This window comes from Saimiri boliviensis, chromosome 2, assembly GCF_048565385.1.
Source record: "Saimiri boliviensis isolate mSaiBol1 chromosome 2, mSaiBol1.pri, whole genome shotgun sequence".
Taxonomy (NCBI): Eukaryota; Metazoa; Chordata; class Mammalia; order Primates; family Cebidae; genus Saimiri; species Saimiri boliviensis.
Genome location: NC_133450.1, coordinates 97,396,537 through 97,417,199, shown reverse-complemented (window position 1 = coordinate 97,417,199; position 20,663 = coordinate 97,396,537). Strand labels below are relative to the sequence as shown.

Below are 20,663 nucleotides of genomic sequence, written 5' to 3'. Positions count from 1 at the left end.
ATTCGATGTGTGAAATCCTGTTGGAGCCTTTAAAGACCACATCAGCACAATGGATCACTCAGATGTGACACTTCCTAGTAAAACGTGCTTCTGGAACTTTTGCCTTTAGCAAAAATTGCATCTTATTCTAACAGAGTTGTCCTTTGTGGTGCTAAGCAGCAAAATTTAAAGATGTAATGGCTGGTTTCCTTAAATAACCCATTAAATATCTTCCATTCATGTAATTATCAGAACCATTTTTAACCCATTTCTATTTTCCATCAATACCACCTCTTGGGATAATAAAAGTCTGCCCTCTACTGTGTACAGCATTTGGCAGAATCCCACGCCCTTGTCTTGGGGAACTGAGTCCTGGTGCCTGCCTCCCAGCCTCTTCAACACCAAGAACACTCTATATTCAACCCAGCACAAAGAACACTTTATATTCAACCCAAGAATTCTGACTTTTTAAAAAGCAAAACTATGTTTCTTGATAATAGTTGGTTTATTTTCCCATTTCTAATAACAGACCTTGGTCTAAAAGTATTGCCACATTGAATTGCCATATCCTAGTGAAAAAAAACAAACAAAAGAAACCATATCTTTACCTGTATGGCCTTATTTCAAGATAATTGCTTGATTTCTGAAATGCTAAGGATAGTTGGATTCCTGTTGCATTTGCAATTCTGTGCTTTGGATTATTTATCCGTAAAATGAGAAGAATGATAGTGCCTGCTTCCTAGGACTGTTGGGAAGATTAAATGAGTTAATGGCATGCCGAGTGTTTAGGTCAGGGCCTGGCACATAGTAATTGCTTGGTAAATGTTAGCTGCTATTTCTGGTGGAGATGGTGTTGATGGCGTATTTCCCCCTACGGCCCAGAAACCACAGCTTGGAAACCACTTTCTAACATAAAAGGATTACTTAACCTTTTGTGGTTCTGTAGCATTTCTCTTTACAAGGCAAATAGTCGAACCTTTCACTTTAGTCTATAAAGTCATTTCAGCCTTCCCTTATCTTACAGACTATATGTCGGAAACCAAAGACCTCCACTGATCGACACAGCTTGAGCCTTGATGACATCAGACTTTACCAGAAAGACTTCCTGCGCATTGCAGGTCTGTGTCAGGACACTGCTCAGAGTTACACCTTTGGATGTGGCCATGAACTGGATGAGGAAGGCCTCTATTGCAACAGTTACTTGGCTCAGCAGTGCATCAACATGCAAGATGCTTTTCCAGTAAAAAGAACCAGCAAATACTTTTCTCTGGATCTCACTCATGATGAAGTTCCAGAGTTTGTTGTATAAAGTCCATCTGTGTGCAGCTGTACAGGCAGCTTACTGTTTGGTAGAGGATGCGAAAATCATGGGTTCTTTACGTATTACTTGTGCCATATCTTCTTCACCCTAAGCATAACTCTTTCTTTATAATATTTGTGATGATGGAAACAAAAGCCTTGAAACAATTGCACTTTAAGTATTAAACACAGAAGTAGAAGAACTACAGAAAATGTACAGCAAGAGAAGTGCCCAGAAGCCCATTGCTCCTTTGGAAGGAAGTGCGTTTTACTGATTACAATACCTTCAGAATATTGGAGTGTGGTGTGTTTGCTCATCTGATGCTTTTTAGTTCAGCTACATGTAAATCACATTTTTTATCACGTGAAAGATGGTAGATTTATTTGTTTGCTTGTAAATTTTTTACCACTCCCTCATAAAATGCTCATCGTTTGGGAGAGGAAAGAGGGAAGATTCTTCTTTTAACAGAGATGGTTGCTCTGTATAGCCATTGCTTCCTCCCTGAGGCTGTCCCAAAGTGAACACTGATGGAGTGGTCAAAATCATGAGGTTGTAGCAAGCCAAAGATACGTACGTGACGGAAGCACCTGCGCAGAGTCAAGACATGAATTAAGCAATAACCAGAAAACCAGAAGTGCATATACTGTGATGCCTGTGACTCCTTCACCCCGCTGAGTGCCGTGTCCTCTTCTGTGATCTTCGAGAAATCTCCAGGATTCAGTTGAGTTCCTCATCCAAGTAACAGATGAATTATGTTCATGTCGTAACGCATTTTGTGGAGTTTACAAAACCCGTGTCTGTTAAAACTACGGAGAAATGTCTTAGAAAACATTGGTGCTTGGTGATGCTTTGTTTAATTATCAAGAAAAAATCATGGCAATGCTAGTTTCTGCTTAACCAAAATATTCTATGTATATATTATATATATATAAATACATGGGATTGTGTATGTTTATATGTGTTTAAAGCTTAGTATGCCTTCATTTTGGCTTCCATGACTATCTGTTATACGTGGAATTACTTAAGATTGAGAATATGTCACTGAATGAATGATACCTGCAGACAATCAGTTGATTTACATAGAGTTAAGAATGACTGTTTCCTCATGTGCCTTTGGCCATGATTCTCAACACTGATTGTATAATAGAATGTGGTGTGGGGAGCTTTTAAAAAATAATGACTGAGTCTCCCACCAGTCTGATTACATCATTCTCTTGTGGTGGGACCCAGGTAGAATTGCCTTTTTTTTTTTTGAGAGTTCTCCAGATGGAGCTAATATGCAACAGAGTTTAAAACCACTGATCCCAGGGGTGTCTTTTGTTAATTTTGAAGTAAAGGTGTACAGAAGATGTAGTGTATGAGAAAGGGCCATTTTTAAGACAGTTACCTGCTGTGCTGCTGTGACAATACATAATGAAACCAAGTCAGGGGAGTGAATTTATCAATCTTTTGGTGTACAGTAAAAACGTTGCTCATACTTCAGGAGAGAACTTCATAGCACAATGTCTTTCTATGAGATATTTTTAATGATTTAGTATTTTACAACGTTTGTTTACCATATTTTGATATACCATTTTTTTCTATCTGCCAGGTTTTATTAAAAAAAAACTATATATTATTTTCTAAAGAAACAATCATATTTTTATACAAAGTTATGTTTTCAGGTAACAAAGAAGTAGATTTAGGGTCCAGTGGAACATAAGCAGTGTTACCCGTGGCTGGGAGTCAGTATTACACAACAAATGGTGAGCGGGAGCATGCCTGCCTGTGCTGCCTGCCCCTCCTGTGCTGGGTCTCGGATTTGTATGCAAAATTGCCTCATCACATTAGGTTCACCTGACACTTTAAAAGGAAAAAAAGTTGTGTCGAGTTCTGTGGTCACAAAACTATTTTGCTTTTATCAAATGCTTTAATAGAACCAAAGTTGCAGATATTGAAATGTTTGGAAGTATCTCAGTCTGCATAAAAGGATTAAAGTATGAAAGGATCATTTAATGACTGTTTTACTTACAAGTCATTAAGTAATCCACCATTTCTTATGGATGATGTTTAAGCCTGATGAGGTTTGTACTCTAAGGAGCCCAGATCATAATGCAGTGCATTTCCTTAGCCCTTAGAGTTTCTTGCAAACCTTAAAAAAAAAAAAAAAAGACATATTTAAGAACAAAAGGTAAAAGGAAAAACCTATTTAATTACTGTAAACAGGTACTGCTTTATGCTTTATTTTCTCTCTACTTCAACCAAAATCAGATCACTAAGGTTTTGCTGGCATTGTTGGTGGTTTTGCACATGCTCTTTCTAATTGGATTTATAAATAGTCCTGTGGGTTTTCAAAAATGAAACATGCTAAGAACACTTTTGCTTTTTGATCCACTGTTTGCAGCAGAATTATATATATGTATATGAAAAATCCACTTTGAATAATCCATATTTTGTATTTGGAAATTGTTATAAAAAAAAGGAAAAGGAAAATATGAAGCTGTTATTTATTCTGCATTTCTGACATATCTATTGCTAGTTAGTATACCCATTTCGTATATATTGCCTCTGCAAACCTACATTTGTATTTGTAACAGTGAGCTTTATATCTACATAAACTGTAAATAATCCTTTCTGTGAAAGGATCATCATATCAAGATGATACCAAAAGTATGTTAAAAAAAAAAAAAACCTGCGTTATTTTGTAATTATTTCTTATAGATGTTTCATGGTAAGATTAGTACTCAATAAAGTTACTTTTTTGCCTTTAATTTGCCTTTTTGATTATTAGAGCTCTCAATCGAGAAGCATTAAGAAGTGACAGTGTGTTCTTCATGTTCTTTGCTGTAACGATCACAGTAAAGGACAACAAGGTTCCATGTGAGAGAATTCCAAGCAAGCAGTCTTGGTGGCAATGATGGTAATAGCTGATGCTGAGTACTACCATGTGCCAGACCCAGTTGCACGTGTATTCAGATTGTATGTCTTAAGTCAATCCTCATCTCATAAGGCAGGTACTGTTATTATTCTTAGTCCGTAACTATTCAGTCCAAATTATGCAGCTGAAAAAAACTCTCCTTTAAAAAGAAATATTTTAATTAAAATAACTACTTTAATTTACACCCTGGAAACCATCATCATTGGACTGTTGGTTTAATTATAAAATAAACAAATGGTTGCATTTAAAAGCATGTATTCACAAGACTGAGGGCAGCATGGCATTAAGAAAAGAGCCCAGAGCTGAGAGTCAGTCAACAGGATTCTGAAAAGCTCCAGATCTTTTTCCGAAGGGAAATCCATTGCCTTCTCTTTGCTCCACTTTTCTTGGCCATAAAATGGAGATAATAATTCAAGGGACTGTTTCTCGAGAATCAAATAAGTTAATGGTTTCGTATGCCCCTGATGACTAGATGGGAAAAAGGAGGGTTGTCAGATCTAACATTTAGCTTTTGTGAAACAGAGCCACTTGGATTCATACAGTCTAAAACAAATGTTTTCCAGTTGAGTGTTACTGGTGAATTTTGCAGAGTATCTGGTAAATGGTGAGTTGAGTCCAGGAAAGAAAATACTTGGTACCTACTATGTGTCTAATATTCTAATCCTCAAAACCCTTCAAGGAGTTGTCACCCTCATTTCACAGCTGAGGAAACAGTTAAACTTGCCCAAGATTCTACAGCTAGTGACTGGTAGAGCAGAGTTTTAAACCCAAACTTTTCTCCAAAAGCCTTGCTTTTTTTTTTTTTTTTTTAACTATATACACCTTGTTACTTACTGCCTTTAAAGATCAGACCCTAAGAGGGAAGACAGACTCAAATTCTGATAGTGTGATAAATGAAATTTATTTGCTAACTTGGTTTTTTTTTTGTTCTGTTGTTGTTGTTGTTGTTGTTTTTTAGCATCTACTGTGTGCCAGACATTTACAAAGCATATATAGGCATTGCTTTGGCTGAGAGGCAGTAAAGACCTGAGAGGTGAGAAATGGGAAGCAGGAAGATCAGAGGTTTTACTGGAAAGACGACTTGTGACTTGCAACGTGCATGGGGACTTCTGGCAGGATGGAGTAAGCCACAAACTATCCAAGCAAAAGCTTAGAAGGTGAAGATAACAGTGGTCAGTCAGGTACCTGCATGAACTGCAAGGGGTTTTTTGGCTTGAGTAATCATGCTCCAATCTAGCGGTGAAAGCCTTGAACACCCAAATGAGGACACTGAGTTTTTTTGGGGGACAGCAGGGAGCCACTGAAGGGAGCTATAAAAGGAAGAGACATGTGTTTGGGGCTTGAGAGAAATAATGGGAGCAATGCTAACAGAAGGTTGGGAGGCAACTGGAAGGTGATGAGGGTCTGACCTGAGGGTTTGGTAGCAGAGAGAAAAGGAAAAGATTCAGAAACAGAACCAAAGGACTGTGTTAAAAACAAAAGTTTGTCATCTCCTAATGCTACCAGAGAAATAGGCAATCTTCCCTTACTTGGGAAAACTAGAGTGAAGTACTGCTTTATAATATGAATTAAAGTTCACTCTTGATAAATTTGTTGAATGTTAAAAATCGGCGCAATGCAGTTAAGTTCACAGCAGTGGTTCTCAACCCTGGCTGCACATTAGAATGACCTAGAAAGACTGGGTCCCAGCCCCAAGTTTCTGATATATTTGGTCTTCGGGTGGTTCTGTAAATGATGCTAATGTGTATCAGGATTGCAACCCATGGGTCTATAACATGAGCCTGAACCATATAGATCAGCCAGGCTATATACCCTGAACTAGCATGATCTACAGTTAGGATGGGTTAGGTCTCCAGAGTGTCCAGGTATATGGCATTTTGTCAGAATGACATTGTTTTCTTTTGCCAATAAAGCTGTCAGAGAGTGGAGCAATGTTTGAGTGGGCCAGTCAACTCACCCTTTCAGAAAGTCTGAATACACCCACATTCTAGAAATCAGGGTGTTACGTATGACTGTTTGGCCAAGTATGAGGGTGGGGATAATGTGAGTGCATCAAAATATTTCAAAATCTCCTCCCTATCATTCTTGTATTTGCCTTGTCATTTCTCTAGTGCTTTATAACAGTTGATCCCCACACAGAAGTATAATGAAAATAAGTAGGCTAAATTCCACCCAGCCCTTTGATTCTTAAGACGTGTATTTTGAGTTAATGGAGAAGCCTGACCTCTGAAAAGTCCTGCTTAGATGCTGTGAACCATTGTAGGTGATAAAGTTATATTTTCTCAAGAGATTAATTGAAGGTCTATGAACATGGCACAGCTATAATTAACCAACTCATTACTTAGGATGGGTGTTTACCTATCTAGTGTCAATGTAGTCAGCCGAGGGCTCCTCAATTTATTACTGTCATTACTGTGAGATGGATTTCATAAGAACATATAGTTCCCAACTTAGGAAGGAAGACTCAGTTCCAACTTTGCTTCTTAATTGGTTGTTTGACATTTAGAACACAGATCCCCAGCCTCCCTAATTAGCCTATAAATGCCTATTTAGCCCAGAGACATTATTAGAGATTTTTTTCTGTGCATTTGTAACCCATCTGTCAAAGAGGCAGGCCCACAACATAAACAAGGTAGGTGGAGTGACACCACAACCAGATAGAGATGCTAGTACCCCCTGTAGATCAACAGTTGACTCTTCAGGTTTTACTTCTCATAGTACATTCATGCCGTACTGTGGATAACAGCAGAAGAAAGCTTCAGGCAAGCCATGCAGCTCTAAGCCAGCATTCCCTTGGGGTTCCATGAGGGATGCATCCACTGTTTTCTCATCCACACCCTCTAGTCCGGAGCTGCTCAAGCTGCTCTGCCATTTTAAAAGAATAAGCTAGAACAGGCCCTTTTCTCCTGACCTGAAAAGGCAGGAGGAAGAGGATAGGTCTAGGAGTCACTCTAAGGAGCAGAAGCCCCAGGGTCTTTTTTAGACTCTATTCCTGAATTGCTAGAGTAAGAATAACATGGTTTGGGAGAGAAGGTAAGGAGCCTGTATTGGGGCCTTTAAATACAACATCAATAGGAATGTGTGAGACCATAAAGTCCATGGAGGATTTTAAAGAAGACTGAAATAAATCGAAAAACCCTATTCCTAAAAGGAAGAATGATATAATGTGTCACGTTTTCCCATCAATTCCAATGAAAATCCCAAATGAAACATTTCAGGCATAATGGAAGGATGGGGACTGCTTTTACCCTCCCGTGTTAAATAACTAAAAAGATAAAAAATATAAATGAAAAAAAATGTATTTTAGACATTTGACAATAGGTACAGCAGTTGAGTAGTCCCCAGAGAAGGAAACTAAAGAAGGTAAACATGATAAATGCCCCCATCTCACAGCCTGAGAGTTCCCAGGCCACAGCACAGACAGGAGGAAATTAAATGGGTCCCAGTAGTCTCCCTGAATTGAGAAGGCAGAGTTGACAATTGAGGTGGGCCAAAGTAGCCAGAGTTCACAGGCCAGAGTACCAGAGAAAGAGAGGATGTACAGAGTGAAGGAGAAGGTCATAAAGATATGCAGAAGGTTCCCCTCCAGCCTTTAGCTGAGTGCTGACCTGTAAGTACCTGAGAGGAAAGCACCAAGGCATGGAGTGAACCAGGAGAAAAGAGCACAATCATCCCTGGAGCTCATGGAGGGCCAAGAACAGTTTCAGTCCCTTGTACTACATAGGGCACCTCATAAAGGACTCAAGAGTATTCCTTTAGATTGCTCTGGTCCTGCCTAACAAAGCTTGAAAAGCAATCCTTTTTAAATATCGAAGGAAAAGTGCTATCGACTGAGAATTTTATACCTAGCAAAAAATCTCTTCAAAAAACAAAGATGAAATAAAAACTTTCTCATGTGAACGAAAGGTGAAAGAACTCAACACCAGATCTGCACAAGGAATGTTAATGGAAGTCTTTTAGGCCAGAAGAAAAAAATAATAAAAAGAAGCCAGATTTTAAAAACTACATCTACACAAAAAAATGAAGAGCCTCAGAAATGATAATTTGTGGGCAAATAAAATTTTTTAAAAGTACTTCAAATCTCTCTACAAAATAATTGACTATTTAAAGCAAAAATAAAAATAATGCATTCTGAGGTTTATGACATATGTAAAAAGTAAAATGTCTCACCACAATAGCAAAAAGAAATGAAAGTATACTGTTGTAAGTTTCTTATGCTATACTTGAAGTGGTATAATATTATGTAAAGGAGCACTATGATAGCTTAAAGATGTATACTACAAATTCTAGAGCAACCCCTAGAAATAAAACAAAGAGGCATAAGAGATAAAATGAAATAAAAAATTAATAAACTAAAAAGAAGTCAGACAAAAAGGGAAAACAGGGTCCAAAAACAAGTAGGACAAGTAAAAAATAGAAACCTGGTACATTTAAACCCAGCCATAACAGTAAATTAAATGTAAAATTTACCCCAAAGACATTACAAGAAATAGCCAAGAATATTTTGAAATATAGACCCAATGAGGAGGTATTTACCTTTCTGGATGCAAACACACTATTGGGTTCCTGTTATTAATTATACTAATACAACAATAGCTATTTAGGGCAAGGACTGGCAAAGTATTCCTATAAAGGGCCAAAGAGTAAATATTTTGGACTTCACCGTCATACAGTCTCTGTTGCAACTACTTTAACTCTGCCATTGCACCCTGAAAGCAGCCATCATCAATATGTAAACAAATGACATGGCTGTGTTCTAATAAAACTTTATTTACAAAAACAGGCAGCAGGCTGGATTTAGCTCACAGGCTACAGTTCGCCAATCCCTGATTGAGAGCAATATAACAAACAAAGAAATCCAGGAATTGTCTAATCTACAAACGGGAACTAAGTGTATGAAACAGGCAGCATTTAAAATCACAGAGGGAAAGATGGGTTGTGCAGTAGTTAATGCCAAAAAAATTAGCTTTCTTTTGAAAAATAAAATTAACCCTCAACCTTTTACCTTACACAAAAATAAAGAAATATTTTTAAATTAAAACTATCAAAATATTAGAGAGTAATAGAGAATGTTTAGGGTAGGGAAACTTTCCTAAGATTCATACATTACTCCCAAATCACACAAAAAAATTTGATAAATTTGAGTGCAAAAAAAAAAAAAAAAAAAAAAAAAAAAAAAAAGGCTTAAAAACTATACCATTACCTGAAGATAGGTGACATGGGGAAAATATCTACAACTTTTACAAAATACAAATAATTGGATCTATAGCATATTAAGACATTCTGCAAACCCCCAAACAACACAGTAGAAATATTAGAGGAATCTATGAATGGGCAATTCACAGAGGAAAAATTTTAAAACAGCTTATAAAATACTGTTCAACCTTACCAGTAACAAGGTAACCAAACATTAGTATACTGACATTTTTTGTCTATCAAATTGACAAATTAAAGTGATTCAAAATATCTAGTGTTTGTAAGAGTGTGAAGAAATAGGTAACTTCATAATTTTTTATCGTAGTATAAATTAATACTGCATTTTTGTAGAACAGTTCGATAGTTTCTACCAAAATTTTGAATAAAATTACTTGCAACTCAGCAATTTGATTCCTAAATATTTATCCTATAGAAATAAACATAAAAAATTTAGCAGTATTGATTTGAAAAGAGAAACATGTTATATGATCTAAGTGTCAAATAAATATTGGCACAATCTTGTTGTGGAGTTAATAAAGAAGTTAAAAATAATAAATGGTTAAGATGTACAGACATTAAAATATCTTCAGCATTCGTTATGTTCAAAAAGACAAAATACAGTTCACTAGTGTAGTATAAAAAAATATAAGATACATAAGTATATGTGTATGTTTAAATGTAAGTGCCTGAAAAATGACCTTGAAAGATTCTGGCAAACTAAACTATTGGTAAACCTGAAGAAGGGAGTATTAACGAAAAGAGAGGAGTCCAGGCATGGTGGCTCACATCTGTAATCCCAGTACTTTGGGAGGCTGAGGCGGGCAGATCACCTGAGGTGGGCAGATGACCTGAGGTGGGGAGTTTGAGACCAGCCTGACCAACATGGAGAAAGCCCGTCTCTATACTAAAAATGCAAAATTAGCCGGGTGTGGTGGCACATGCCCCTAATCCCAGCTACTCTGGAGGCTGAGGCAGGAGAATCGTTTGAACCTGGTGGAGGTTGCAGTGAACCCAGATTGCCCCATTGCACTCCATCCTTGGCAACAAGACTGAAACTCCATCTTAAAAAAAAAGAGAAAAAGAAAGAAAGAAAAGAGAGGAAAGGGTGCTTGCTTCGGCAGCAGTATACTAAAATTGGAACAATACAGAGAAGATTAGCATGGCCCCTGCACAAGAATGACACACAAATTCATGAAGCGTTTCATATTTTTTCTGACCTTTGACAAACTGGACAAAAGCAATGGGGAAAGGTTTCCTGTTTAATAAATGGTATGGGAAAACTGGCTAGCCATGTGCAGAAAGCTGAAACTGGACCCCTTCCTTACACGTTATACAAAAATTAACTCCAGATGGATTAAAGATTGAAACATAAGACCTAACACCATAAAAACAAACCCTAGAAGAAAACCTAGGCAATACCATTCAGGACATAGGCATAGGCAAGGACTTCATGACGAAAACACCAAAAGCAATGGCAACAAAAGCCAAAATAGACAAATGGGATGTAATTAAACTAAAGAGCTGCTGCACAGCAAAAGAAACAATTAGAGTGAACCAACGACCAACAGAATGGGAAAAAAAATTTGCAACGTACCCATCTGACAAAGGGCTAATATAATTTCTTGTATATTTGTAGATTAATATATGAACTAAATTAATAAAATTAATAAATTAATAAAGAACTAAAACAAATATACAAGAAAAAAACAACCCCATCAAAAAGTGGGTGAAAAATATGAACAGACACTTTTCAAAAGAAGACCTTTATGTGGCCAACAAACATGAAAAAATGCTCATCATCCCTGGTCATTAGAGAAATGCAAATCAAAATCACATTGAGATATCATCTCACACCAGTTAGAAATGCAATCATTAAAAAACTCTGGAGACAACAGATGCTGGAGAGGATGTGGAGAAACAGGAACACTTTTACACCGTTGGTGAGGGCATAAATCAGTTCAACCATTGTGGAAGACAGTGTGGCGATTCCTCAAGGATCTACAAATAGAAATTCCATTTGACCCAGCAATCTCATTACTGGGTATATACCCAAAGGATTATAAATCAATCTATTATAAAGATGCATGAACACATATATTCATTGTGGCACTGTTTACAATAGCAAAGACTTGGAACCAACCCAAATACCCATCAAAGATAGACTGGATAAAGAAAATGTGGTACATATATACCATGGAATACTATGCAGCCATAAAAAAGGATGAGTCCATGTCCTTTGTAGGGACATGGATGAATCTGGAAGCCATCATTCTCAGCAAACTGATAAAAGAATAGAAAACCAAGCACTACATGTTCTCACTCATAAGTGGGTGATGAACACATGGACACAGGGAGGGGAGCATCACACACTGAGGTCTGTTGCAGGGTGGGGGGCTAGGGGAGGGATAACAGGGGGTAGGGAGATTGGGGAGGGATAACATTAGGAGAAATGCCTAATGTAGGTGATGAGGGGATGGAGGCAGCAAACCACCATGGCATGTGTATACCTATGTAACAATCCTGCAAGATCTGCACATGTACCTCAGAACTTAAATTTTTTTTAAAAAAAGAGAGGAAAGGGAACTTGCCTTAAAAAAAAAAAAAAAAAAAAAAAAACCTCCAGCTTCTCAGGAAAAAAAAAAAAGCAGAGATTATGCAGAAAGCAAAAAACTTTGGGAAAAAACAACCTCATAATAATTGTCAGAGAGAGAGAAAATATTGCACTCAGAAAATTGGAGAGGACTGCTATATAGAAAGAGAGAGAGAATTATGAGCTCTTCAAAATATAATAGCCAAAATAAATGTTCCAGTGGTAGAAGTGGAAGATCAGGGCAATCTCTCAGAAAGCAGAACAAAAAGACAACAATTTGGACCAGAAAAAGGACAGACAATGAGAGCTTCCCAACATCTAAGGACAAATGTTACACGTATGCTTACACAGAGATAGGTAGGCAGCTTAAGTACACAGCAAAAAATAGAGGAAAAAAGTCTTACAAGGAAATTCCTCCGAACTGAAAGCCATGCATTTCCAAAATGCAAGACAACAACAATGCAAGGAATGCCCAGAAAATGAGGACTAAAGACCAATCCAGGACATAGCATCATGAAATTTTAAATCCTAAAGGTAAAAGTCATAACCCTTCCAGAGTCTTTAGAAAAGACAAGAGCTTTTACGGTTCTTTGAAGAAAGTGGGAAAAGTTGATGATGCCTACATAGAATAACTGAGCAAGCAAAAAGAGGAGCTTATTAACGCTGAGAACAAAATGTTGTGGGAAAACACATCATCATAGTATGATACATGGGCTAACAATGAACAGCACTTGTACAATCATAATGTAAATGATATTATAATGTCAACTTATTAAAAGTTACCTTATAGCTTTAAAAGTTACATATTAAAAGTTAAAAATATAAATATGTGAAAAGGGAAATTCTATGTGCATAGTGAGAAAAGAGTAAATGTATGTAAAAGGGCTATATTGCCATTTTCCATAGTAGGAAGTCGATAGTGTCCCAAGTTGAAAAAGCATGAAAAAACAGCATACAAATATAAGACTATTGTTTAGAAATATGGAGGTTTTAGCATTTCTGCTAAAACCACTTTAAGAATTGAAAGTGTTAGTGGCTGGGGAAAGAAGGAAGAGAAAACGGCTTTTTTTGGTTTGTTTGTTTGAGGCTTTATAGTATATTTGACTTTTAAGTTGTATAGACATATTGGATAAAAATAAAAAGTCTCTTTTTATAAGAAGAAGATAAAAACTATTTCAGTCACTAGCACAGACTCCTTTTAATAACCCTGGGTTCCTGGAAGCCATAAAGAGAGAAGGACCAACAAATGGAAGGAAGTGAGGTTGAGGATGTGTGGGTGTTGGGTCTCTATTTTGAGGAGTGGGCTGTTAAATTTATCTTGAATGAACAGAGGACGTGGGCGCCCAGCCAGGAGACGGAGTGGAAGAGGGAGGCTGCTGTTCCTTTGGACTGGCTCTTGCTGACAACACACTCAGGCTCTTCTGGGAGGTGTTAGGCTATTCATGAGAAGGCCTTGGGGAGCTGTCTGAGAGCTGTTAGTAGTGAAGGCGCCAGAAGGTGAGGCAGATCCTCTTCCCTGCCGCACTTGGGGACGTGTGGGGTTGACACCCAGTGAGAGTGATCTGACTCCCATTTCTTTGGGGAGAACAGCCAGCAGATGCGTGTCTGGTAACCCAAAGCCTTTGTTGAAACAGCCCAAGTCAATTGCTCCACCTGGCACCGGGGCTGGGGCTGACTCTGGTTTCAGCCACAGGCCTCTAGGGGCTAATGACAAAAAGTGGAGCTAAAGACCGAACGTAAGGCTGGTGTTCAGAGGGAGAGGTTGGAGACACAGAGGTGGAGAGTTCTGGAGTCAGGACGGGAGGAGAGGCTAACCAGGAGATTGTTGATCAGTCTGGCCCCTAGTTCAAGGGTTCATAAACTTAAATGATTCTCAGAAGCTCCAGAGGAGCTTTGCTGAAGTATAGATTTATTTCCAGGCCTTAGCCCACATCTACTGATCAGAATCTCTAAGGGTAAGGCCGAGGATTCTGATGCACCCATTCATTGTTTGACCACCTTTGGGAGCCAGCTGTGCCAGTTCCAGACCACCCCTGCCCATTTCCCAAGGGAATCCTCTGCCTATTTGAGCTTTCTCTTCTTCCCTCTTCATTAGAATTTCAGATGCAAAGAGAACTTTCTGAAACCCAGGTGTCTGAGAGAACATTGTTAAAGATTTGCTTTTTGCTAGGGTGTTGACGGCATCTGTCATTTATGATCTCATGCTATAAGAGAAGCAGGTGCTTCCCAGGAGGGGCTGTAGCAAAGCCCGTAGGTTGTTGCCATTTTTATTCCCATCATTCATCTGCAGTTAGAACCTCTGAAGATTCTTAGACCTCTGAAGGTTCTCTGAGAATGAACTGAGAGGTTCAAAGACAAATACTTCTTGCTCCTCCTGCACCCTCCAAGGTGTGGAAGGTGTGTGGTAGGGAACATCAAAGACCAGGCTGCTGTGCTTTTGCTCAGCACCAACAGATGCTACCAAAAATGAAGATACCTGAACGGGCTGAATTCAGGATGGAAAATAGAGCTTTGCCTTTGGAACTGAATTTCTTTTCCCTCCCAGAACACAGAAGACTTGGATAGTATGAGGACAATGCTAGAGAGCTAAGACAAAACTTTATCCCCCCTCAAAATGGGGGGAAGGTGATAACTGGATTTTTAAAATTTGAGCCACTAGATGTCATATTCAGCTGCCTGGGACCTCCATTGCTAATTTTCCTGTGGGTTTTGATATTTGTAGTCACAAAGCCCTTCCCACCAAAACCAGCCTAATTCAAAATCCAGAGTAGATTTTTTTTTTTTTTTTTTTTTTTTTTTTTGAGATGGGGTCTCACTCTGTGGCCCAGGCTGGAGAGGAGTGGTGTGATCCCAGCTCACTGAAGACTCAACCTCCTGGGCTTAGGCAATCATCCCACCTCAGCCTCTTGAGTAGCTGGGACCACAGGTATGTGCCACCATGCCCAACTAATTTTTGTACTTTTTGTAGAAATGGGGTTTCACCATATTGCCCAGGCACTCTTGAACTCTTGAGCTCAAGCAATCCACCAGCTTCAGCCTCCTAAGGTGCTGGGATTACAAGCATGAGCCACAGTACCTGGCCCAGAACAGATTTTCCACGATGGAGAAGATCCAGACCTTTAGAAATTGAAGGTCAGCAGAGCTTTCGCTTTCGTTAAATAACAAATGCACCAGGTTATAAACTTCACGAGGGCAGAAGCCACGTCTCCCTTGTTTTCAGCTTCATCCTGAGGAACTAGCCCAATGCCACATAGAAAGGGCGCCCAATAAATGTTGAATAAAGCAGTGAGTGAAACTTCTGCAGCCTGTGCTGGGAGGCCAGGTGAGCCTGTGGGAACAACCACTAAGCCCCCCTTACTTGTATTCTTCATTCTGATTTCAGCTCCACGAACCCTCCCTCTAAAGTTCTTCCCATGACCACCCATTCCAGAATTGGTTCTCCATTGTGTCTCTACCACCAAACCCTGTTTATTTGTTAATACCAGCAATCACAACTCTGATTCACTAATCCACGTATTGATTATTCTTTGCGTGCCTCCTATGCTATAATGTGGGCCTGTGAAGGTGAGGCCCTTGTCTGTCTTGCTTAATCGCTTCTCCTAGGACTTGGAGCAGGTTCTTGGCACAGCAGGCACTCAATAAATTGGGGTGGAATGAATACAGTAACACTAGATCATTAGAAGAGGAGAGAAAACTTCCACATTTCTAAAATGCACTTTTTATCGATTCTGGAAGGGGGCTGCATCTTCCATTGGATGTGCATATTTCATGTCACTTTTCACTCTCACTCCTCTGAAAAGTTGCAGGTACATTGAGGTGCTCATGTGGTAGACTGTGTCTTAGCACCAAGGAAGGACAATAAACAAGGATTATCCCGGGAAGGGAGCTTAGCTGCCTCTAAATCCAGGATGCTTTTTCTGAGTAACGAGGATCGAGGCACATCAAAGGGGTGGGAATAAGGAAACCAGTGCCCAGAAATGTCGAGAAGGCACGTGGAGTAGGAAGGCATCCGGAGATGGCAGGGCCTGCCTGCCATGGTCCTCATCCTGCACGGAGCAGCACGAATTTTCCTTCCTCCCAGCTTGGGAGTGGATGGGGCCAGGAGAAGCTGCCTGACTTCAGGTGCTCCAGCAAGCGCACATTCAATGGCCTACAGCTGTGAGGGCCTGGAGGCCTAATCCCATCTGCTTGCTTGAGTCTTGGGAATGGCACAAACCCGAAGTCTGTGCTTAGCTACGGCCCCAGGTTTGAGCAACTGCTTAAAGCATCATCTGCTCAAAGTGTAACCTTGCACCACCAACGTCAGAACCTCTCGAAGAGCTTGGCTAAAACGCAGGGGATTGGGCCCAATTCCCAATCTGCAGAACCGGCCTTTACAAGCAGAGCCCTGAGTCTGCTGTTTAATCAGCTCCCTGCTTCACAGGATTCTTAGGTGAGTGGTTCTCGAACCTAATCAGTGGAAGTGGGGGATGACTCATTCAGGAAGCTCATTCGCGCCTCCTCCAGCCCTCTGAGGATGTTGTCTCTTCATCTTTCTTCCGCACCTTCAATTTATCACAGTCCAGGCAGCCTCTGGTATGCCTGCCCGTGTCCATGACAGAGGAGAAAGGAATCCCACAGGCCCCTGCTGGGCGAGCTCGGGTAAGGCTGGAGGAGCTCCAGGCGCACCCGCAGAGCCCGGGAGGAACTAGGCCAGAGCTCTCCTTTGGGGGACCTACCGCCTGTTCCTAACTGCAGCCTGCCCTCTGGTGGTCAGAAGGGAGTAGTTGGGTAGGAGGAAGCCAGAAAGTTTGGCTTTTTGCGATTGGGGCCTTGGGGGAGGAGGAAATTAAACCCTTATAAACTCCATCTCTACTTGCAGAGGCTCCTTTGCCAAGCCTGGGGTTATCTGAGGAGGGGGTGGCGCGCGGCTTCCGGCTCTGCCAGGTTCCTTGTTCTGCCTCCGTGGCACACTCATCTCGCCAGCTCCCCTGGCTCTGAACATTTGTGGGAGCATTTTTAGCTGCATCGCTGCATTTCATCGAACGGGTAGAGGAGAGAGGACAAGGAAGGACATGTTGGGTCTTTTCATGTTTTTAAAGGTTATTTTGGTTGGTTGGTTTAAGGCGGGGGACCAAGGTTGAAAAGCTTAGGAAGCGGGCACAGCTGTGGAAGCTGTGCCTGTGGCCTCCATCATTCATGCCTCGGGCCTTCTCTCAGCAGCCGGGCGCCCACTCTGCCTCGCTCTCACGTGCCTGGGGCACCTGAAACCACTGAGGCCTGAGCATGCGCGCTCCACAGCTGCGGCGGCCCTTTCTTGCCCCGCCAGGCCCAGGTGTGGCTTTTCCGGCAACCAGCTGCTTAACCTGGTCAACGTGCTAAAAAGCTCAGTCACCCACAGGATGAAAATGGCCATAAAAATACTTAAAGAAGCCTCTCTGGCCATAAATCACCCTCTCCTTTTCCTTTTTCGTCCTTAGGAGTTAATTAACTTAATAGTTAGTTACTAGAACTAGGTCACCTGACTTCAATGATGATAATGCGCTTTTGCGTTTCCAGAACCAAAGCCTAGTGCCCAGTGCTAGGAACTGTTACTCTTTTGTGTAGTCATCACAAATAGTGTAACGATGTTGGTAAACACAGGGAATTTAAGGCCCGACCAAGAAAGGTAGTGGGTTTTTTAGCATGGGAATTGTGCAGTCTGGTGGTGGTGTGCAGACTGGAGCTGTGGTTGGGTTGACTGTGCGATTCATGTATTCAATCCTTTAACAAACTTTACTGAGAGCCCTTGATGAAGCAGGTGTTGTACTGAATGCCAGGAAGACCAACAAAAGCAAGGCATATGACCCCTACCCCCAGGTTATTTTCAGCCTTGAGGGAGGCGATCAAAAGACGTATAAACTGAAAATTAACAATTATTTAGACCATGAGTCTGTCTGGCACACTGAGCTCTTCGATTTGCTGCATGGTCTTCATTGTTGTCAATCTCCTTCAGATACGACATGGAATCTCATTTCATTCTCGCAATAATCCTATGAGGGAGGTCTTCTTCCCCACTTTATAAGGAAACCGAGTCCTTAGAAAGGTCAGATAGTTTGGCCGAGGCCAAAAGGCCGGTAAGTGGTGGAGGTGGCACTGCCATCCAGGTCAGCCTGACTCCAGAGTCCATGCTGGTGGCCACCAGGCCACACAGTTCCCCAAGATCTCCCAGCTCTAATCTGCTGCTCTCTTGCAGAAAGTACACTTCCCGCCCTCTCACTTAACAAAGTCATCTCTACCCATCCACCCAGCCTGACGGTCTTTCCTCCAGTCTCAGAGGACAAGCCGCACACCCTCCTGTGAAGCCCATGCTCCCCTACTGCAACTTCTCCAGCCCTCTTAGGACGATGCCTCTTCATCTTCATCCTACACCTTCAAATTATCACATTCTTGTTTCTTCCCCACTCAGTCCCTAAATGTGTCAAGGGCCCTCCTGTTCTACACAATCCCACAAACACAAGAAAATGAGCTGCTTTTGCCCCATACCCAGCTCAACCCTGCCCAGTCCCCACCCCACTAGCTCCACCTCACCAGCCCCACCCATCACCCACGTCTCTCCTCTTCCTATTCAGCGCCATGCAGAATGTAATCGCCATCCCCGCTCCACTTCCCCAGCTTCCGCTCACTCTTCAGTCCATTACTCTCTGACATCTGCAGCCTTCTCACTGCCACATCCCATGGAGAGCTTTCAGTCTTCACCTTGCTAGGCCTCTCCTGCTGTATTTGAAACTGTGAGCTCCGTCTTCCTCGAGGGTCCCTAGTCACTTGGTGTCTAGGGCAACCTTTCTACCTCTCTGACCATCGCTTTCCCTCTCCTTTATGGACTTCTCTTCCCAACAGCTTCTCTCTGCTACTTATCCTTTGTTGATGTTCCCAGAGTTCTCTCCTTGACCCCCGGCTTTTCTCCCTCTTCACCCGCTTCTAGGGCAATTGTATTCACTCTCCTGGTTTTCACTGCCCCCAACCATTGGTGTCTCTCAAATCAATGTCTCAAGCCCAGGTCCTCTCTCAGGCTTCTGCTGTGTGTATCTACCTGCCTGCTGGCCTCCCCGCCCGGAGGTCCTCCCAGCACCTCTGCCTCAGCATCCACAAAACCAATTTCATCACCAGGGTTCCCTTCTAAACCAACTCTTCCTTAAACGTCTCTATTTCAGGTGGCGATGACACCATCTCCTCAGTCCTTTAAGCTAGAAACTTTGAAGCCACCCTTGAAACTTTACATCCAACCAGTGGGCGGGCCCTTCCTGAGCAGGCTCCTAAATGCCCCTCTGTATCTTTTCCCCATATTCCGGCTCTGACCCTTTTGTCTCTTTCCTGCATTATTGCAGCAGTATCTCCACTGGTTTCCCCACTTACAGGAATCAGCTTCCTAAATATCTTCCCCATCTTAAGGGTGAAGTGATCTATCTGAAATATGAACTGTCTTCATCAAACCCTTGAGTGACTGTCCATCTCCTAGAGCAGGAGCCCCGGCACTTTTGTATGGCATGCAAGGCATCCTCTGGTCTAGGAACTGCCTATGGGAAGAGCCTCTCTGTTACTGACTCTCTCCGCACTTCACCCTCTCGCAGGACAGAGCTGCCTGTGGTTGCTTGCTTGCATTTCACTGTTTCTCATTTCCACACCTCAGGAACTGCTCTCCGAGGAGAATGTCTTTCCTCACCCCAGCACCCCGCTCCACCTAAGCCTTGCTAAGCCCTGCTCATTTCTTCATTAGGAATCATCACTAACCAACTATCCCCACCCCCTCCAATTTACATTCCGATTATCTATGTGCCCGTACCACATTTTCTTAAGACCTAACAGTAAAGATGATGATACTCAATTTAAATGCAGGACTTCTAGTTACTTTTGGTAATCACAGTATTCTCTTGCTTGCAACATGAGGTTTATGAAATCCCAGCATTTGGGAGGCTGAGGCTGGTGGATCCCTTGAGGTTAGGAGTTTGAAACCAGCCTGGCCAACATGGTGAAACCCCATCTCTACTAAAAATACAAAAACCAGCCAGGTTTGGTGGTGCACACCTGTAATCCCAGCACTTTGGGAGGCTGAGGTGGGTAGATCACCTTAAGTCAGGAGTTCAAAACCAGCCTGGCCAACATGGTGAAACCCCGTCTCTACTAAAAAAAAAAAAAAAAAAAATCAAAAAAATTATCTAGATGTGGTGGGTGCCTGCAATCCCAGCTACTCAGGAGGCTGAGGAAGGAGAATTGTCTGAATCTGGGGCGGAGGGTGCAATGAGACAAGATGACGTCACCGCACTCCAACCTGGGGGACAGAGCGAGACTCCATCTGAAAAGAAAGATTCATGGGCTCCCACAATGGAGTTTAAAATGCTTTAGGAGCTGCGCTCTGCCCTTCACAGGTGTTTAGATTCCAGGTGAAAAGGAGGAACTTGGAAAGAAGGTGAGAAACCCATCAGCAGAGGGCTACCTGGGGCTGAGGCACTGAGGGTAGCCAGGACTGCTTTAGTTCAGGTCTTGGTGTATCTGAGGTGAGATGGAGATTAAAATCCGCTCCATCTCCTGATACCGCCATAACCACAACAATAAATGATGTCCAAAGTGGATGTGCAGCAGCAGAGAACATGCAGAGAAAAGTAAGACAGAAAACAAACAACAACAACAACAAAAATCCACGCCCTTGATATTATGGGAAAATA

The 20,663-nt window shown here is 41.5% G+C and overlaps 1 protein-coding gene and 1 non-coding gene across 3 annotated transcripts in view; both read left to right on the top strand.

Annotated features, from left to right (window-relative positions):
* Positions 1–4,029, top strand: part of FRMD6 (FERM domain containing 6) — an 88,666-nt gene extending 84,637 nt beyond the window's left edge. For both annotated transcript variants that reach the window (XM_003930528.4, XM_003930529.4), the window contains exon 14: positions 1,004–4,029. In XM_003930528.4, the coding sequence (XP_003930577.1) occupies positions 1,004–1,288 (285 nt within the window). In that variant the 3' untranslated portion in view covers positions 1,289–4,029. The remainder of the gene's footprint in view (positions 1–1,003) is intronic.
* A 6,469-nt stretch (positions 4,030–10,498) lies between these two features.
* LOC120364077 (U6 spliceosomal RNA) lies at positions 10,499–10,603 on the top strand. Its single transcript, XR_005579430.1, has one exon. It is a non-coding gene; the product is annotated as a U6 spliceosomal RNA (small nuclear RNA).
* Positions 10,604–20,663: the final 10,060 nt, after the last annotated feature.